The sequence below is a fragment of the Mesoplodon bidens genome (genome assembly GCF_964165515.1).
Source record: "Mesoplodon bidens genome assembly, chromosome: 5".
NCBI classification, from domain to species: domain Eukaryota; kingdom Metazoa; phylum Chordata; class Mammalia; order Artiodactyla; family Ziphiidae; genus Mesoplodon; species Mesoplodon bidens.
In genome coordinates, this window is record NC_138161.1 from 56,050,813 (window position 1) to 56,069,957 (window position 19,145).

At 41.3% G+C, this 19,145-nt stretch overlaps 1 protein-coding gene across 1 annotated transcript in view; it reads right to left on the reverse strand.

Annotated features, from left to right (window-relative positions):
- Positions 1–17,481, reverse strand: part of MYH15 (myosin heavy chain 15) — a gene marked incomplete at both ends in the record, with an annotated part of 190,996 nt that extends 173,515 nt beyond the window's left edge. The window contains 13 exon segments of the mRNA XM_081235333.1: positions 1,241–1,310; positions 1,313–1,338; positions 1,416–1,479; positions 4,566–4,631; positions 4,635–4,658; positions 6,471–6,564; positions 7,873–7,900; positions 8,544–8,635; positions 8,637–8,667; positions 8,670–8,691; positions 10,138–10,281; positions 13,104–13,210; positions 17,385–17,481. Of these exon segments, the coding sequence (XP_081091459.1) occupies positions 1,241–1,310; positions 1,313–1,338; positions 1,416–1,479; positions 4,566–4,631; positions 4,635–4,658; positions 6,471–6,564; positions 7,873–7,900; positions 8,544–8,635; positions 8,637–8,667; positions 8,670–8,691; positions 10,138–10,281; positions 13,104–13,210; positions 17,385–17,481 (865 nt within the window).
- Between the last annotated feature and the right edge of the window lie 1,664 nt (positions 17,482–19,145).

Here is a 19,145-nt window from a genome sequence, read left to right on the forward strand (position 1 = left end):
CTACCATTCTCTGGAATTATATATTTCTTTGTTTACTTGTTTGTTACCGTCTTCCATACTAGAATGTAAGCTCACAAGGGCAGGGACCTGTGGGTCTTGTTTACTTCTCTATCCTCCATGCTTAAAAAGCAGTGTATACATAGCAGCCCCACAATAAATATTTGTTGAGTGAATTCAGGAAATTCATTCTCTTACCTTACAAGTTGCTTTTCCATTTCTATTCATGGCACTACTTTTATCCTAGTCAAATTACCAAACTTGGGAGTATTTTTGACTCAACACTTTCCCTCATTTCTACATTTTATCATTGCCTAGACTTTTCTATTCTTCCATGAGCCCACCCCCTTGCCCTCTATTCCCACGGACAGTGCCTTAGACAATTGTCTTGTCATCTCATCCTGGGACTATTGCAATCACTTCCCTCAGTATTTCTGCCTCCAATCTATCCTGCTCATCACACCAGCCTAACTGCCACTGCCCTCAACAAATCACGACCTCCTATTACCCCATCCCGCCCCACAAAACACAGGAACACACACACATACACACACTCACACACACACATGCACACAACACCTTCCCAACTTCCTGAGTTCAGACCCCATCAGAATAAAATCTCTACTATTCCTCTATGAAAATCCTTTCCTCCAGTTCATCTGGTCTCTCTGTTCCCTGATCTTGCCTTACCTTTTCCTGACATTGTGTACACTGTTCCTCTTACCGGAAATACCCTCCACACATTACTCTGGTTACATCCCCTTCCCATTCTCCGTATCCCAACCCAAGTCCTCCTTTCTTTATAAAACTCCCATTAGCCACTAAACACCTTGGTGATGTCTCCCACCTCTGGCCTCTTGTCTCTAGCACCCACTTAAATGATTAGTGGTTTTAATAATTTAAGTCTTTAAAATTATCTAGTGCTTTTTACACACACACACACACACACACACACACAAGCCTGTGTGCAGACATGCATACACACACATTCATTTACCTCTGCTGGGCATCCTACCCACCTCCAAATACTACCAAATTGAAAAAAAGTGTTAGCATTTACTCTCTACCCATGTAAAATTATAGAACATTGGTTCTATAACTGGTTCAATTTCTTAAGTTTTAGGATGAACAAACTGAGTCTTAAAGAGGCTAGGAGACATTAAACAGCACTTTTTCAGTTTCAGTAATCTGACTATTGTCTCTTGTTTTAGAATGAACCTCAGCTCCAGAATAATACACTTACCATGAAGTTCTTTTTTCCCAGACAGAATTTGATAGAATATATGGTAGTTCCTCTCTCCAGGCTGCTGGAAAAAACAACCCGGGATTTTTCAAGCAAATCTGCATGATGAGACATGAGTAAAGATTCAAACGTAGGTGTAGAAGAAAAGTAATTAGACAGTGCTATGGCTACTTACAGATGTCGATGTCTGCAGATGACAGCTTGCCTCTGGCACAAAAGTGCATCCCGATGAACTTGCCCTGGGTGGACACAGAACACAGTCTCCTATTGAAACATTCCAAGCAGTTGCAATGGCTTCATTACACACATCACTCCCAAAGTGACTACTTGCCCCAAAGTTAAAAAAAGGCAACACGGGTCTGTGATGGCACCAGTTAATGTCGAGAGGCAGCTGGAGTGTCATCAGGACGAGCAGTGGTCCTGGAGTCTAGACTCAGACCTGCTCATTGCTGGCTGTGTCTTCTTTTCTTCTTCTTTTTTTTTTTTTATTGAAGTGCAGTTGATTTAAAATGTACTAGTTTCAGGTATACAGCAAAGTGATTCAGTTTATACATACATATATATGTATGTGTGTGTGTGTGTATATATATATATATATATATATATATATATTCTTTTTCAGATTATTTTCCATTATAGCTCACTACAAGACACTGAGTGTAGTTCCCTGTGCTATACAGTAGGTCCCCATTCATTATTTATTTTATATATAGTTATGCATACATATTAACCCCAAACTCCTAATTTATCCCCGCCTCCTTGGCTGTTCACTCTTGCGTGCATTATAGCATCTCTCTGGGCCTCAGTGTTCTTATCCAAAAGTGAGAAAAATAATATCTGCTTGGCATATTCTTCCATGTATTAAACAGACATTCGTTGAGCATCTGCTATGATCCAGAAAACCTGCTAGGCACAGGAGATACCACATTAGAAAAGTAGGTGTGTTCATGGCTCTTCTAGATTCTAGGTGTAAGCAGCTAATGTAACAGCTCTAATGTAGGAACATTTGGTGTGTTTTGAAATCAAAAGAAAAGGCAGTTGTGCAGGAGTGTAGCAAGTAAGAGAAAAGGGGGCAGAAAATGAAGTCTGAGGCAGGCCTGTCAATGAAAAGCCATAAGATAGGATCTAGTGGGGCACAGAGTCTGCCCAGAAGTGACAGAGCCCAGGTGCATCAAGACACAGCCAAGGAGGCAGTCCAGGGGGCTAGAGCCCGCAGGATGAGGATGTTGGTACAGAGGGGAAGGCAGACTGGTAGACGTATACCCATGCAAGGAAGGAATCAGACCAGGACTGCAGCCAGGCAAGAGAAGGAGAGTGGCCAATGCAAGGTGATTAAGCCATTAAGTTAAAAAATGCAGGCTACTGGGAGTCACACACACAAACATATGCATGTATATATATACACACATATATGTGTACCTCTATGCATATGCACATTTACATATAAATATGTGTATTGTCCACTGAAAAAAATGCACAACCTGAAAATAGAGAATTATGTTTATTCAGTGGACTTTCTGAGGACTTAAGCCCAGAAGACAGCCTCTCAGGTAGCTCTGAGGGACTGCTCCTCAGAGGTAAGGGAGGTCCCTGGATATATAGGAGTTTTTGCAACAGAAACCAGGTGGTCGAAACATCAAAAGATTACTGCTAATTAAAGAAAATCAGACATCTCAAGTTAATGAATTTAGTGCTTTTCTATGTATGAGAAGATGCAAGAGTTTGGCTCATTGAAATTGTTCCTTTGATATGCACCTTAACTACCTAGGGCCAATATCTTGCTTTTCTCCAACCTGAGTCCCCTCAGGGTGCACAGTGGTGGGGTAGGGAGCGACTACAGTGGCTGATGGTTTGATGGCTGCAACATCCTTTTTTACTGATATGGCAGGTGACATTCTTCATGCATAGTATACAACAGAGTATTAATCGAAAGAATTTAATCTGCATTTCTTGATTTTTTGAACCCCCTCTTCTCTTTCCTTCTCCCTTCTTTCCTTCCTTCTTTCCATTCATCCATTTTGTTTACTGTGCTTTTCTACTTCTTTCTTTCCTTCTATTCTTCCAATTTTTTTCTTGTTCTTGGTCTTTTTCAGTTGCTTTCTTTCCTTATTTACGTTTCTTTCTACTTACTGTTCTTTTCTTTTACTCTTTTCCCTTTCCTTTATCTTCCATTTTTCCCTCCCTCTCTTCCATCCTTCCTTTTGCTCTCTCGGGTTTTTTTTTTTTTTCAGCTTTCTTTCTTTCATATTTAAGTGGAAAATCCCTCCAAATTCTAACAAATCCCAAATCTAGCAGTTGTTTTATTGCCCAGTATTAGTACCTGCTATGCAGCCGGACATCGCAAGCAGATGTTAAGTGTAGTCAGGGCAGCTCTAAGGCTTTGGAGGGAAACCAGCCAAATCAGCAGGAGGCTGTTTAATTATGCCTAGAGCCTCAAACAGGAAGCCTTCTGCAAATTTCCTTGTAAATTATATAGTGGCTCCCTGCCACTCATTCTTGGCATAAAAGGGATTGGTGAAGCTTGAGTTTGAAATCCAAATCCTTCTTCTATCATGGGACTGCTAGTTATCAAAAGCTACTTTAAAAAGTGCTTTCTCCCTGTGCCCCCCCAAAAAATCCTCAATGAAAAATATGCAGGGGCAGGGGGGCCATAGGCAAGAGTAGAAACAATAATTGTAGTAAGTGAATTTGGAAGTGCTTGCTAAAATGACTTATTACAAGGAGTATAGGAAATTATGAAGGAGAAAGTATTTACAGATCTGTAAAATGTACTAAAATATAAAACATTATTAGAATTTGCTGAATGAGCTTCCCTACTGGGAGTATAAAGGAATTTGACACTATTAAGATAAATATTTTCTTCCTGAAATTAACCAAACAGCAGAAGCTTCTCAAGTACATAGTTCTATGTATTTAATTGTCTTAATGATGAAGCTGGCAGACTTCCTTGAGGAATCTAACAATATTATGAACATTAATCAATAACCTTCTTTTTTTTTTTTTTTTTTTTTTTTTTTTTGTGGTACGCAGGCCTCTCACTGTTGTGGCCTCTCCCATTGCAGAGCACAGGCTCCGGACGCACAGGCCCAGCGGCCATGGCTCACAGGCCCAGCCGCTCCGTGGCACGTGGGATCCTCTCAGACTGGGGCACGGACCTGTGTCCCCTGCATCAGCAGGCGGACTCCCAACCACTGCGCCACCAGGGAAGCCCCAATAACCTCCTTTGATGTTCTAAAAATTTTTTTGGATCTGTGTGCTCAGGCATGAATTTTACCATTTGCTAAAAACTAAAGACTCTGATATATTGCTCAATCATGTTACTTACAAAGCGAGAGGAGTTGTCATTTCTCAGGGTTTTGGCATTTCCAAATGCTTCCAAGACAGGATTCACTCATTTGATTTGATTTTGTAGAGTCCCCTGGGATACAGGTAAGAGAAATAAAGCTGATGAAACTTTTCCCAGAATTCTGTAATATGGCAAGCCCTCCATACCCAGGTCAAACCTCATTCTTGTTTTGGTAACCAGTAGCCAAAAACTACTTCCAACTTTGGTGATGAAAGGTTATTTTGGAACGAGAACTCAAAAATAGATAGATGAAAGATTGACAATAGATGATGCCCCATGACTATATGTGGGAGTTCATTTATTTGCAGTGCTTCTCTTTTGGTTGGCATTGGCCTGAGTAGGAAAAGAAAACTGATATTTTACCAAAGTAAACAACAACAACAAATACCATGGCCTATTTCCAAACTTCATTCCATATATCCCCCCTCATTGCTAATCTGCCTCTCTTCCCATTCAATCCTTACACCTGGAAATTTATCCAAAAATAATACAGCAGATGCAGCATTATTCAATTACATTTTTGCTTGCTGTTATTCCTAAGTAACCTAGAGGTTCACACCAAGCAGTGACTTGAAATGGTATTATTGGTCTTGAATTTGAATCATATTGGTTCAGGCTGATGGGCCAAAGCAGGTCACCTACACTGAGCGAGTTCTAATGACCACTTAGCACCTAAACTGCAACATAGCTTTGTTTTTTTCCAGTCAGCCTCAAAGATACATTTTATGGGGGGCATTTTATAGTATGTGGTATTTAAGAATTTATAGATTTACAAATACTATATTCCTTCTATGTATTATGGGTCTACTGTCCTTTAAATAAATAAAAGGGCTATATAAGCAAAATTTTTCACAGAACTTTTATGTATTATGTATTGTGTTATGTATAATCATAGGGCTCAATGGTTAGACCAAACAAACAAATGCACACAAAACAACCTAAAATGTACACACAAATGAAGTAATATCTAGTGAATAATAGAATTCAATGATACCTAGAGAAATCAATCAAATTCAGGAACGTGGTGGTTGGAAAAGAAACTTTCTATGGTGTGGAAATTGGACTAGATTGCTATTTTGATATACTTCTTATCTTGCAAATACAGCAGGAGACATCTAGGATCATACTGAAAAAGCAAAGCAGTAATGTCAGACATAGATGAGAGGCTCCAACAGCTCAGTAACTCATTGATTTTGAGTTTTGCTCAGCATTATCTAATCTTATTTTGCATACCAACTCTCATGGTCTAGGTATCCTCAGATTATTACCATCAACCTGTTAATGGAGCTAAACAAAGTAAGCTAAAGCAAAAATTACCAACGATAAAAATAATTAGAGAAAGAGAGAAGGTAAAGTTTTCAGAACCTAGAATGTGATTGAAGTTGAGGGTACATCCATTGGGCATTTAGGATTTGGTCCAGAAGTTAGTGGTAAAGGAAGCAGAGTTCTTTCTATTGGTACATATTTGAGGGATTCTGACATCTCACAGTAGCTAAAGAAATACCACAAAGAAGATATTCAATATTAAGAAATATCAAAAGTGGCCATTCAAGGCATTGGTAACCCTAGTTTTGGGGGAAGGTGGTTTGGATCTTAAGTAGCTAATTCTCAGAGGGTCCAAGCAACAAAGATCAGGCCAGTAGATGCCCCTTGAAGCAGATCTGAAACAAATTATGTAATTTAATGTTTTCGGGTTATTGGTTCAGAGTACTTGATGACCCTCCCAAGAGGCAAAGGAAAAATGGGGGGAAAGAATTTTCTATAATTTTTTAATTGTTCTATGGTGCGGTTTCCTCCTTTCTCCCCATAAGTGATCGGGGCAGAGCCTCCATGATTAGCAGATAGGGCCATCCACCTTTTCTGCCAAGATGTATAAACACTTACTGGCTTTTCTCTGGATTCACCCGTGGTTGCTATGGTGGCAAAGTACTGGATAATATGTTTGGTGTTCACAGTCTTTCCAGCACCAGATTCTCCTCTATGATTGGAAATTCAATGACACAGTTAACTGGTTCAGATTATAAATACAATGAAAGATAAATAATTTTAAACATATAAACTAAGGCAAGAGGGAAAGTTTTATAGAAAAGTGGAACTTAAGAGGGAACTTGAAGGAGATGCAAACATTTAGTTGGTTGGGAGAAGGAAAAGGACATCTCAGGCTGGAAAAACATGAGCAAAAATCTGGAGTAGGGAAAGATCAAAGACTTTATAAAAATAAGAAGCCTGTTCCTCATGGTCCTGTTAACAAAAAGTTGAAGAGTATCTTTGCTAATTAGAGATAGGTCTCCTCACCACCAACTGTTCAAGAGATTGTCACATATGAAGGCTACCATCACATGGCCAGGTCCCTCGGAAGAGAACCTACCAAACATTCTACCAGGAAGTTGAGCTTTAGACTTCCCTTTTACCTTTGATAATCAGCTAACTTTGTAATGTGGAGAGAACACAACAGTGAATTTGTAGCCTCTCACCCAAAGCATCATAGTATCAAGGCCTGTCTTTATCTGCCTGCAACTCCAGAAAATAGTCTAACCCCTCTGCAAAGGGCTGAACTTTAGCCACTCTTCTAGCTCTAAGATTCGGAGACCTATTATTTTTCTGGGGATGGCTGAAGCTAATGGACAGCCTAACACATGAGGTGGCATCATCACTGCATAGGAAGAGCAAGAACTTGAGCATTTGACTGCTTCTCGAGTCCCAGCCTCTCCCCTCAACCACCATGCTGACAGTTCACCTGGCCAGCCAATGCTCTTCCCATCAAAATTAACATACAATATGGTATCAGTGAAATCCTTTCCATCCTTCTTCTTCACTCCCTTTTCTTGTCCCTCTAAGCCTCACCATCTTTTAGTTCCCACTACTTAATGTACCTTGGCCTGCCCCATTCTGGCTGCTCACAACAGCATGTTATCTATTCTGTGGTCATACCCACTGGACTTTCAGTCTTTCTGCCCAGTTAGCCAGACCAGAGAACTTTGAAAATGATCATTTGGACAGGGAGCTCTCTCCATCAAGAAAATGATTAAGCCCAGCATGTGCACTGCAGGTTCCAAAGGATCTTCTAAAATGGGAGGCAGCCTAGCTGGCACCATATTTGGCTAATCACTGACTAAAGTGTTATGACACTTTCCTATCTTACTCTTGCCTAGAATGTATTCGGTATCTAAAGAACAACAATTCAAAGGCAGTGAATTTATGTTTCCTATCCAGTGAAATGTAGGTGTCTGTTTCGATTGAAACACTCACTGCTGGCCAAAAAGAAAAAGCAAGGCAAACACTTAACGTGAAGAGTACAGACTGATTCTTTCGATCTACAAAAGAAAGGAAAATGTCAGATCATTCTTCTACCAGAGCTGCCATGTACTGGCATGAACTTATTCAAAATTTCCTTGGTTACAGTTTGAAGTCAGACACAAGGAGAAGGATTTGCTCTGTATACAGTTAGAAAAAATACCATTTCAATGGTACAAAGTAAAATAGATTTTCTCTTGACTCTATGTAGGCCAGTCATAAGATCATACGAATTCTATCACTCTCTCCTTGATCCAAATACAAATGGTAAATGACGAATGGTTGACATATCACTATTTTAAGGCTTTTATTAAGACTGGTGTAATAATAGCTACAGAATAACCTCTTTGTGCCAGACATTCTAGCAGGTAGTTTTTGTAATAAAAGCTGACATCTACAGGGGGCTCACTCTGGGCCAGACACTGGGCTGAGCACTTTCAAGGCATTATGTCACTTAATTTGATATGCGAGCTAATCGTCCCCATAACCCTAGGAGGTAGGCCCTATTTTGCTCACGTTTTATCCAGAAGAAAACGGAGGCTTCAAGTGATTAGGCAACTATAAAGGCCATGCTCCGCTCACAATGCCTACCTGCCTCTTAGTGACACGGAAGAAAAGTAGATCAGATATTTTTACCCTTCATTTTGTAGGGCAGCCACTTACTGTGAAGCATATCCTGAAAGGCATTATTGGCCACAGCGAAGATGTGAGGGGGAGCCTCTGATCGCCTCTTCCCTTTGTAGATGGCTGCCACTGCTCTGTGTTACTGGAAGCCACTTTTGAGGCTCACACAGGAGAGACCCGAATATATCTGACAGAAGATCAGAAAAGATTTCCGAAAACAAGTTAGGAATACTTCCAGGTTTGTCAGCTCTTTCAATATCAGGTAACATTTGCTCGAATGAATATTTACTTATAAAGGAACTAAAAGAAAGAGGGCTTTTGGGTTCTTGCACAGCAGGGACTTCTAATAGGAAGAGACAGAACCATATTAGACTAACAAGGGGGCCTGGGATTACCTCTCCCCTGGGAGATTTGTCAACCACTAACTTGTCTCACACACACACACACACACACAACTTTTGAAGACAAGGAGGACTCTGACAGAAGGCTTGTTGATTTTGGTAACCAGCTCTCAGGCATTTGAGGCCCAAAGGGAATCTGTGCCTCTGCAAGATTAGGAACCTGATGCTTAAGGCACTGGGGTAATAGCTCATGTGGGTCACTCAAACCGTGGTGGCTGGACTGTGGCTCCCCAAAAGATATGTACACGTCTTAATCTCTAGAACCTGTGAACGGGATCTTATTTGGAAAAAGGATCTTTGTACGTGTAATTAAGGTAAGAACCTCAGGATGATATCTGGATGGGCCTTAAATCCAACAGCTAATCACCGTATAAGAGACACACAGAGGAGTCGGTGATGTGGAGATGGAGGCAAAGACTGGAGTGATGCGGCCACAGGGAATATGCCAAAAGCCACTGGAAACCGGCACAGGTAAGGAATGATTCTCCCCTAGAGGCTCTAGAGGGAGTGTGACTGCTGAGTTTATTTGATCTTGGACTCTGGCCTCTAGAACTGTGACAGAATAAGTTTCTATTGTTTTAAGCCACCCTGTTTCTGGTAATTTTGTTACAGCATCTTAGGGAAACAAAGACAGTCACACCGTAAAACAGAGTGCCCAGGAGCAAGTTGGCTGCATGGCAAGGCTGCTATAGCAATGGGTCCCAAATGCCATCAACTTTGACTAATCTGCTCAGTGCAGCTCCTGCTGAATAGATTGAGTGAACGAAAGAAGCTGAGCAACCAATCATCACCAATTTAATGATGATGAAAAAAATTATTCCATTTATTGAGCACTAACTAGGTAACAGGCACTGAACTACATGCTTTACATTCTTTTATTTATCCTCCAAGCTACCATGGCGAGACAGACATTATTATCCCACTTTACAGATAAGGTGACTTCAAGAAGAAAACTACTAGTAAGAAACAGAGGTGGCATTTGGACACGGGTCTATCATGCTCCAAGCCTCATGCCTTTACTTTAGGATGAAAACCTGTGGGAAGGGATATGAATACTGACCAAATAAAACTGGGGAAATGCTAAGATAATGTCCCTTCCTAGTGGGCATTTCTCAAGGATTATTCTCATATGAGTATGCTTAAATTCAATATCTTTTTCACCCAAAAGAGCGCTGGGACATCGCCAATGTGATGCCGGCATTCTGTTTCAGGAGTGAAGCATATACGCGTACATAGATCATCCAATGATTATAGCGCCTCTTCAGGGCATGCAGCACAGATGTTTCATTGAGGTGAGTCAGCATTGCCATGTCTTTAATCATTTCAAACTCTGGGGGATTCATCTGCTGGATTTCGCCCTCCTTGACACTCAGACTCTGCAGAGAGGAGGAAAATGTAAGATATATTTCCCTATTTCTTCTATGCTCATTCATTTTTGCCATGCATTGGGAAGAATTTTCAAGGAGTTAAGAAAAAGATGCCTCATTAGAGGATGGAGCCAGAGGAGGTTAAACCAACCTGTTTTTCCCAAGAAACAGGTGTTCCTCCAACTCATGTTCTCTCCTTGCCCGAAGATAAAGTTTTTTAAAAGTGTTTTTGTTGAATTAAAATTTTCTAAATTGCAGTGCCCTGATCCTGTGGCTCCTCAGACTGAGATTGCCCCTGAGAGAACACACATTATATTGCTCATGATCTAGCCCCTCTCTAGGTGCCTCAACATATCCTAAGAGGTTTAGAAGAAGGAATTTAGAGTGAATGATCAAGGAGGCAGACTCATCCTTCCAGACTTGGCTTAAGACCTGTTCTCTTCCTCAAGCCTTCCCCAACTCCCCCAGCTCATTATTTTTCCCTCCTTAAGTCTTTTACCATATACATAACCTGTACTATCTTGACAGTATTAACTCTTGTGTATGTTTTAATAAGTGGCTGTGTTAAACTATTTCCCAGCTAGATTATAAGCATCTTATGAAGTAGTCTAGATGTTTTCTTCTTCTAAAGTTATTAAAGCCCTTATCACAATGCTAAGGACATAGTAGGTACTCAATAAGTATTGATATCTTAATTAATATGGATGCATTGCTACTACCAAATAGTTGCTTAGAGTTACTCTCAGAAGATTCCTAACCTCATTTCCTATAGCCCTTTTCCTTGATTAATGCATATTGGTATCAGCTTATTGCTCCATTTAATCCCAGTTGGTAATAACTGCTTCTTCTGAGTCTCCCACACTCTCAGTATTCCTGATCTCATTCCTATCCATGGTCTTCTTTGACATTGTTCAAACAGTAATCCCTTTTCTTTTGAGTCCCTTTCAGTTTCCATATTTCATGGACTCCTTCTCTCCCATAGAACATAATCAGGTCTCTTACACCAAAAACCTCCCCTCAGCTCTGATTCTATTTTTCTCTCCTTTCGTTACCAACTTTAAGTATTACTCTCCACCCACTGGCTTTATTGCCTTTGTTAATGTTACAAAGACCAAAGGTGATTGGAAGTGTAGTCACTTCTAACATCAGGAGGAGGAAGCCTGGAGCCAGGGAGATGCAGAGTGGGGCTGGGGGGAATGGGACCTCCATTAGATGGTGAAAGGTCAAGCTGAACAAAGCCACCCACCTTTAGACTCCTCTTTCTATATCATTAACTTGTTGCTTTCATGTTCTTCTTCCTATGATTTCTTTCATAGTTGTAATCACATTATATTCACAAATCATCATAAATACTGTTAAAAAGACAGCAGTTTTAAAAAATGTGCTCAGAAGAACAAACTTCTCATCTGGAGGCCTAATAAAATTGAACTGGACACAATCAAGAAAGTGAAAAGACAACACACAGACTGGGAGAAAATCATTGAATCCCTTAGTTTCCTTATTTAAGACATTCTGAATTTTTCCCTTGCCTAAATATGTATATTCCTATTGATAAGGACCAAGTTTTGTCCTTAATTCCATTAATTAGTTATATAAAATCTACCTAACTTGTGATTTTTTAAATGTACAGACACCATCAGGAAGGCATATTAAGACACCATAAGTGGTAGTTTTTCAGTGGCCTCCAGAATTTTACAATTCAGATGGCAATGCTTTAGATCATAAATTGTCTAAATACAAAGATAAGGGCATGAAAAAGACAAACTTTCTTGATAATGATCGTACCTGTTTGTTATAGGATGTGGCTCGTTATGGAGTCGGGAAGGGCAGAATTGGAAGGAGATTGGTGAAGTGCATATGGGCAGGAAATCATCTGTAAAATCTATAATGAAGTGTTCATCCAAGTCAGGGCAGAAATAGGGCCCAATTCTCTGCCATGGAGCTGGCAGGCACCTGAGGTCAGTGATGCAGGCAAAGGTTCTGAGAGTAGGCTGTCTGTACAATATTGCCCTGTTGCTCTGAATACCTTGGTGACAGGGAGAAGGGGTTGGGGACTGTTACAGCCTCACTACACATTCTCTCTATGACCCCTCACAGTCTAACTTATGCCCCAACACTTGACCTAAGCTTCTCTTTCAAAGGTCATAGGTGACCTCCTAATTCTGAAGTTCAAGGCTCTCTCCAAGCCCTAAATCTCTTTCTCTAGCGTTTGACATTACAGACCATTCTCCCATTTCTTGGTTCCTCTGACACTGTTCTATTTTTATTCAGATTATCCCACTCTTTCCTGATCCTACAAACATAGCTTGCTTCACAGTTCCTAAGGTCATTATTTACTCCAAGAGGCACCTTTAAAAAAGAACTTGAGGGCTTCCCTGGTGGCGCAGTGGTTGAGAGTCCACCTGCCGATGCAGGGGACACCGGTTCGTGCCCTGGTCCGGGAAGATCCCACGTGCTGCGGAGCAGCTAAGCCCATGAGCCACGGCCGCTGAGCCTGCGCGTCCGGAGCCTGTGCTCCACAATGGGAGAGGCCACAACAGTGAGAGGCCCACGTACCGCAAAAAAAAAAAAAAAAAAAAAAAAAAGAACTTGAAATACGATAGAGTCAATGAGCTTTACCACCGGCAGCCGGTTTACTCTGATTCTTCAATGTTCGTCATTACATCTTCGATAGTTAAGTGGAGGAGCTTCTTAAAGATTAATGAGTTTTCTAAAGTGTATCAGTGGCATCTCCTACCCCAGGTTTTTAACAAAACAATTAGAGAAAGGACACACCTAATTATTAAATTGAGAACTTAGTCACCAATGGGCTGAAATAAAGATTTCTTTACCTTTCCATCTGTTGTCTCAACAATTATTCTGCCATCATCTCCACCCCCTCTAATCTCAGCCTCAACATAAGTGTTCTTCCCATCATGAATCCAGCATTTCTTCTTCCCTACAGAGGGGAAAAAAATGGATATTTAACTACAGTCCCTGTAGGAAATGTACGTTGGACACTTTCATACTGATGGACATGGTCTCATTTCTGCTAAGTCTGCTTGTTGACCTGGTGTCACCAATATAGGAAGTTACAAAGTTAGATAAAATCATGAACGCTCACCCTGAAGGTAAACCTACATAAGGACTGTTTAGGAGCAAGAAGCGTTTCAGCAAGTGGAGATTGGGAACATTTTGCTAAAACCTTACCCACCTCTCCCAATCCCCACACTTACCTCCCACTCACAGCCCCAGGTGCTTGGTGGTTTGCCTGGTGCTCTTAGCCTTCCCAACTCCCTCCAAAACACTTCCCTCAGAAAGGTCTGGTTACAACTAAGTGAAAATTTAGGTTCGTGGCTATGTCTGTCCATCAGGATTTCTTTAGACCTTATTTTTAATTTTGGAATGAAAGCCTGCTAAGAGAATTATACGGTAGACTTGGAGGGGGGAGAATTGAGGAGAGAGAATATGGATGCTGGCTGTCATACAGCATAAATGATTCATATTATTTTTCCCCATATATTGTTTTTCTCTCCCCCTGCCTCAACCCCATGTCTCACGCCTTAGCAAAGCAGCCCTCTACAAAGCGATCAACCAATAAGAGGCTTTGGGTGACACAAGCCAGAATTCTTATGAACGTCTGAGGCAGCTTCTCTTGGCCTCGCTCGGGTGCTTCTCAACTCCTCTCCCACCTGAGGCAGATCACTAGGGAAGATGAATAAGAAAGAGTCTCTTAAAGGAAAGTGAGTCTTACCAGAAGCTCACAGAAATCCCTGTTCACAGCTCCTCAGGTAGATAGAGGGGAGGGGGCAAGGAGAGCATTTGGCTGGAAGAGGGAAAATCTGAGCCTAGGGCTGTGGGATACACAGGGGAGACCCTACTGCAGCCACAGCACTGGCTGGTAGTGCCAACTCCATCCCCCCTCCCCAAAACACATGAATCACAAAAGCTAGTGAGCCTCACTGCTGCAGGATGGGCAGCCTCGCCAGACACTCTCCCCAGAGGTGGACGATAGGACTTGAGGACTGAGTGTGGAAGAAGGAGGTGAAGCTGGGTGGCACGCACCCCTCTTCCATCACACTTGTCTCTGAAAAGAATTTCATTGCTCACTACTTTCCTGCCATCACTACCTACACTGTGCTCTCTTTCCCTTTCCCTGGTTACAACCAATTCACCACTCAAACTGCTGGGCAAGAGGATTTTTGTATTCCTATCTGATTGATTATGCATTTGCTTCTACTTGTTGTTTGCATTTTAAATACTGGTTTTAATTGTATTAATCATTTTGGGTTTTTTTGCAAAAAGCTAATTTGGCTTTGTGTTATGTCTATGAAAATAAGCTTGTTTTTGAAAAGCACCCATTTGCATACATTGTGTTGCTTAAGGTACTGCATTTTAAACCAAGTGTTATTACTTGAAAGAAACATGGGTACCACCTGGCACAGACTTCCCTTTTGTCATTTTTATTTTTTTTAGAAAAAGAACCTGGGAAGAGAGATTAACAGAGTTGTCCACAGTCACATAGCTAATTAGTGACAGTCATTAGAATAATGACACTAGAAATTAGATCATTTACCTCCTAAATCAGAGCTTTTCCACTAAAGCATTCTTCCTCTATATTATATGCTGAGCTTTTTTCCCTCCAGCTTTTCTCTCAGAAATTATGTTCATCACCTTCCTCATGATTAACTCTTTCTTTTATCACCTCTGGAAACAGTGGGAGAGAAGAATTTTTGGAAGCACTTACCTACTGGAGACCGAGTCCCAGAGAAGGATGGTTCTGAAGATGAAGTAAATAAACTCAGTCAACTTTTAATTCCTTGAATTCTCATGAATAACTGCAAGGATGGAAACATAGACAGCAATGGCTTTGATTCAGGCCACCTGGATTTTAGGCCTGGCTTTGCTAGTAACAAGATGTAAGGCAATGGCCTCAACTCTTTGGGCCTTAGTTTTCTCATCTGTAAGCTCAGGAGGTTTGTCTCTATGATTTCATAGTTTTAGATGATTAAATATATTTTCCAAAATAAAGGTAACACGTGTTTATTGCAAAAAAGCTTTACAAGTAGAGAAATGTGTAAAGAAAAACATTTTAAAATAATCACCCATAATGGAACAACTCAGAGATAACCACTGTTATCTGAAGCATTTTTTCAAGTCTTTTTTCTATGATATTAATCAAAATTGAAGTAATACTGTATTCAGTTTTGTAGTTATTTTAACTAGATGGTTTACTTGTTCTATAAAAATCATTTACATTTGCCTTGAAATGGTGTTCTGTTTTTATTTCTGAAAGCACACTTCCTCCCTGACACCCAGCAATTCTAGTTTTCTAGGTAGCATAGTAATGCCTTGTGTTTATTTTTCACATTTATTGTCTTCTTTGATACTCATGAAGGAAGGTAGGCAGAGAAAGCATATGTTCCCATTTGAAAGATAAGGAAACTGAGGTTCAGTAAGGTAAAGTGATTTGCTCTAATTAGCCAGAAAGCATCAAGAACAGGGAATTTGAACCCCAAACTACTTGCCAAATACTCTTATCACACAGCTCCCATTTGGCCTGAGTTCAAAAAAGCAGACTCCATTGTCTACTAGCCCAGGGGGATGAAAAACTTCTGCTGACTCTCCTCTTTGTACTGTCAGTACATTTCTATGAGGAAGGATTGTTTGACCAAAAAAAAAAAATTAGAAATTATGTGGATTGTTATATTTTAAGGAATTATTATTTTTAGGAAATATTTAAGGAATTATTGTTATATTTTAAGGAATTATTTACAGTGCTGATTCTACTAAATATATCATCCAATTATCTCGAATGCTTTGGCATTTTGATTTTCTCCCTGGTACCACTAGGATCTTGTCCCTCATTATCTAACTACTTGCGATAAGCTTCTGCATGACCAGTTCTGACCTCAGGGATAGTTCTGTTATTGTATTTGATTTGATGGATTATAATTAGCTACTCTAAAATCCAATCACAGTAATGACATCCAATGACTGGAAACTGGGAACTGATCCAGGACTGGTCTATGATGGAAATAGAACGTGCTACCTAACTGGCTTGAATTATAAGTGGTCATATTAAAGCCTAATGTTGACTAATTCAGAGTACTAGAACAACTCTCAGTCGGGGTTTATGCTGTGCTGTTGAATACTTTTTGGAATTGAGATATATAGGTGGCTTGATGCTGGATCACACTGTGAATCTGACTCTAAGTCTCCAATTAACCAAAATTCAGAAGATGGCCATGCAGCCCAGACATGTATAGAAAGAGGGGGGAAATGTAACATTTATTTAGAGATTTTAATGTAGTACTCAGCCTTTATCTTATGGGTAAATCCTCATTAACCTTTGTCCTTGCCTATAACTGCCAAGAAATTATTCAGCAGGATGAGCAAGTCTCCCAATTATCTTCTGTTTAGTGTTGTCTGAGTGACCCTCCTGACCTAGAAGACAGCCAGAGGGCAAAGTTCCAGCATCAGCAAATCCTGAAGAGGGCCCAGGACAATTTCTGTTTCTCCCACCTTCCTGGAGCCTTTTCCTTCATTCTTCCTACCAGTGCACCAACCCCCCTGCAGTCTCAGCCCCCTCGCTCTCCTCTGCTATTTACCCACATGAAGAGGCTTCTGAGAAAGACTTTATCTGGGGCCATACCTGGGTGCTCCTTGAAGAGAAAACCTGTTGTAGGGCCAAGTAAGCAGGGCTTGGGCCTGGGTTGCCTCCCAGGCCTCCTGCTCTTCCTTGCAAACTTCCATCTTTTTTTTTTGTGGTACGCGGGCCTCTGACTGCTGTGGCCTCTCCCGTTGTGGAGCACAGGCTCCGGACGCGCAGGCTCAGCGGCCATGGCTCACGGGCCCAGCCGCTCCACGGCATGTGGGATCCTCCCGGGCTGGGGCACGAACCCATGTCCCCTGCATCGGCAGGCGGACTCCCAACCACTGTGCCACCAGGGAAGCCCACAAACTTCCATCTTTACCCTCCACACCCTGAGCTCCTCAACTGCTCAGTGGTTCATGGAGACAGATTGCACCCCAAGCAAATAAGTTAGACTCCAGAACTGATGGCTTCTCTCCACTGATCAGATAGTTGCCACCTGAAAGCTGTAAAATAAAGTGAAGCCAGCAGGCGCCACAAGTCTTGCCATCGAAGGCCGTGGCCTGGAGCAGAAGCAGCTCAGCCTCCCTTCTTCTGAGATAGGCCGCGGCCTCGCCAATCTCTGAGAGGTCCATCCTCCTTAAAGTGATACACCACATCAGGCTGAGGCCTAAACGGTGAGCTGAAAGGATTCACTCTGCAGAAGACACGTGTAGGAAGGAACCAGGGGAAAGGAGACATCAGGCCCTGAAGTGAGAAACTATTCACCACAGATGGACCAACGAGGATTAAGTCTTCTTTTTCACTACCTCTCTGCCGTGTCTCAAGTGTATGACAAAACTGTACACAAGGAATCTTACTCTAGCAGGATCAACTTATCCACTAGTCACAGAAGGCCCAGTGCCTAGAGTCCATGATGCTTTTAAGGGCCCACAAAACTATTTTAATTTCATTTAAAAGCAGAAGAAAAATATGAATATAATCTTAATGATATATAATAATGAAACCAGCCTGGATTCTATTAATCAGTCTTTATACCAATACAGTTGTAAAATGCAATTTTTAATACTTTTTGTGAAGGAAGGGGCCCAGAAAGACAAAAGTGCCTACAGCCCATGAAAGTCATAATGCAACCTGAAAGCACAGAGCTCTGACCTTGGTGGGTGGTGGAATGGGGCAGACTGAGAAATGTCGAGCTGTGGACACCAGGGCCCTTGTAGGAGGGGAGGAAGGGCTTGCAGGTATCTAGGTGCATCCAGGTGGATGGAACATCGTAGGCAGATCATGGCAGCAAAGAGGGGAATGTTCAGCATTAGAAAGTAAAGGAATAAAAAGGTGAGTACTGCAGCAGAGATGAGTGTCTAGAGCAGATGGTATATGAAACTGCTGGCAGACGGATCTTTAGGAAGCTGTCCTGGGGCAGCACATGCTGAAGGAGGGAAGCAGGCTGTGTGGTGAATGAAGTGAGTGGGTGTAAGGAGTTCATCAGCTCAAGCAAGGCAAGTTCCAGTCTTGGAGGGACTGAGTTGCTGGGCAAATTATCAGGGCTAAATTCATCGAGCATTCAGTCTATACCAAACACTTTACTTACTTTATCTTTAATCTGCACACTTTACATTTGAAAATGAGAAGAAGAAATGAAATCTGGGCTATCATGATCCCAAATGAGAGGCCAGTCTCTCCGATTAGACAGAAAAGGTCTTAGGCTTTTTCCTCTCCACTCAAGCTTGCACAGCAAGTCTTCTTAGCCCCATTTTATAGATGAGAAGGTAGAGAAGGACTTTCCAAGGTGGCTTAGGTCTGGGACCTCATGACTGAACAGTGCCATGGTCTACCCTGTCTGGAATGAACTGCAATCACTTTCTATTTCATACGTGGGTGAAAATTAACAAGCCTAATCATGTATTTTACTGCACTTAATCTATACTTTGCTTCGTGGTGACTTGGGTGCATCCATGACAGCACCTCTGGGATCTAAGGAGTGCGGTTTAAAGCAAAGACTGATGGTCCAGGACAAGAGTTAATTTTATCTCTGCCAGAAAATAAGCATGTGACTTGTAGGAAATCACTTAATCTCTCTAGGTTCAGTTTCCCTCCCTACACAATGCAAGTCCCTATAATCTATAGGGACATTTTTCAAGATAGAGAGAAGAAAATTACTCATGAGAAGCACATGAGCCAAAGCCCAGAGATGGGAAAGGGAGTGACATTGCCCAGGAGAAAAAGATAAAATTGACCTTTCTGCAGGTGAGCATTCAGATTTAGGATTTGTAATAATAATACTTCATAAGTATTTGAA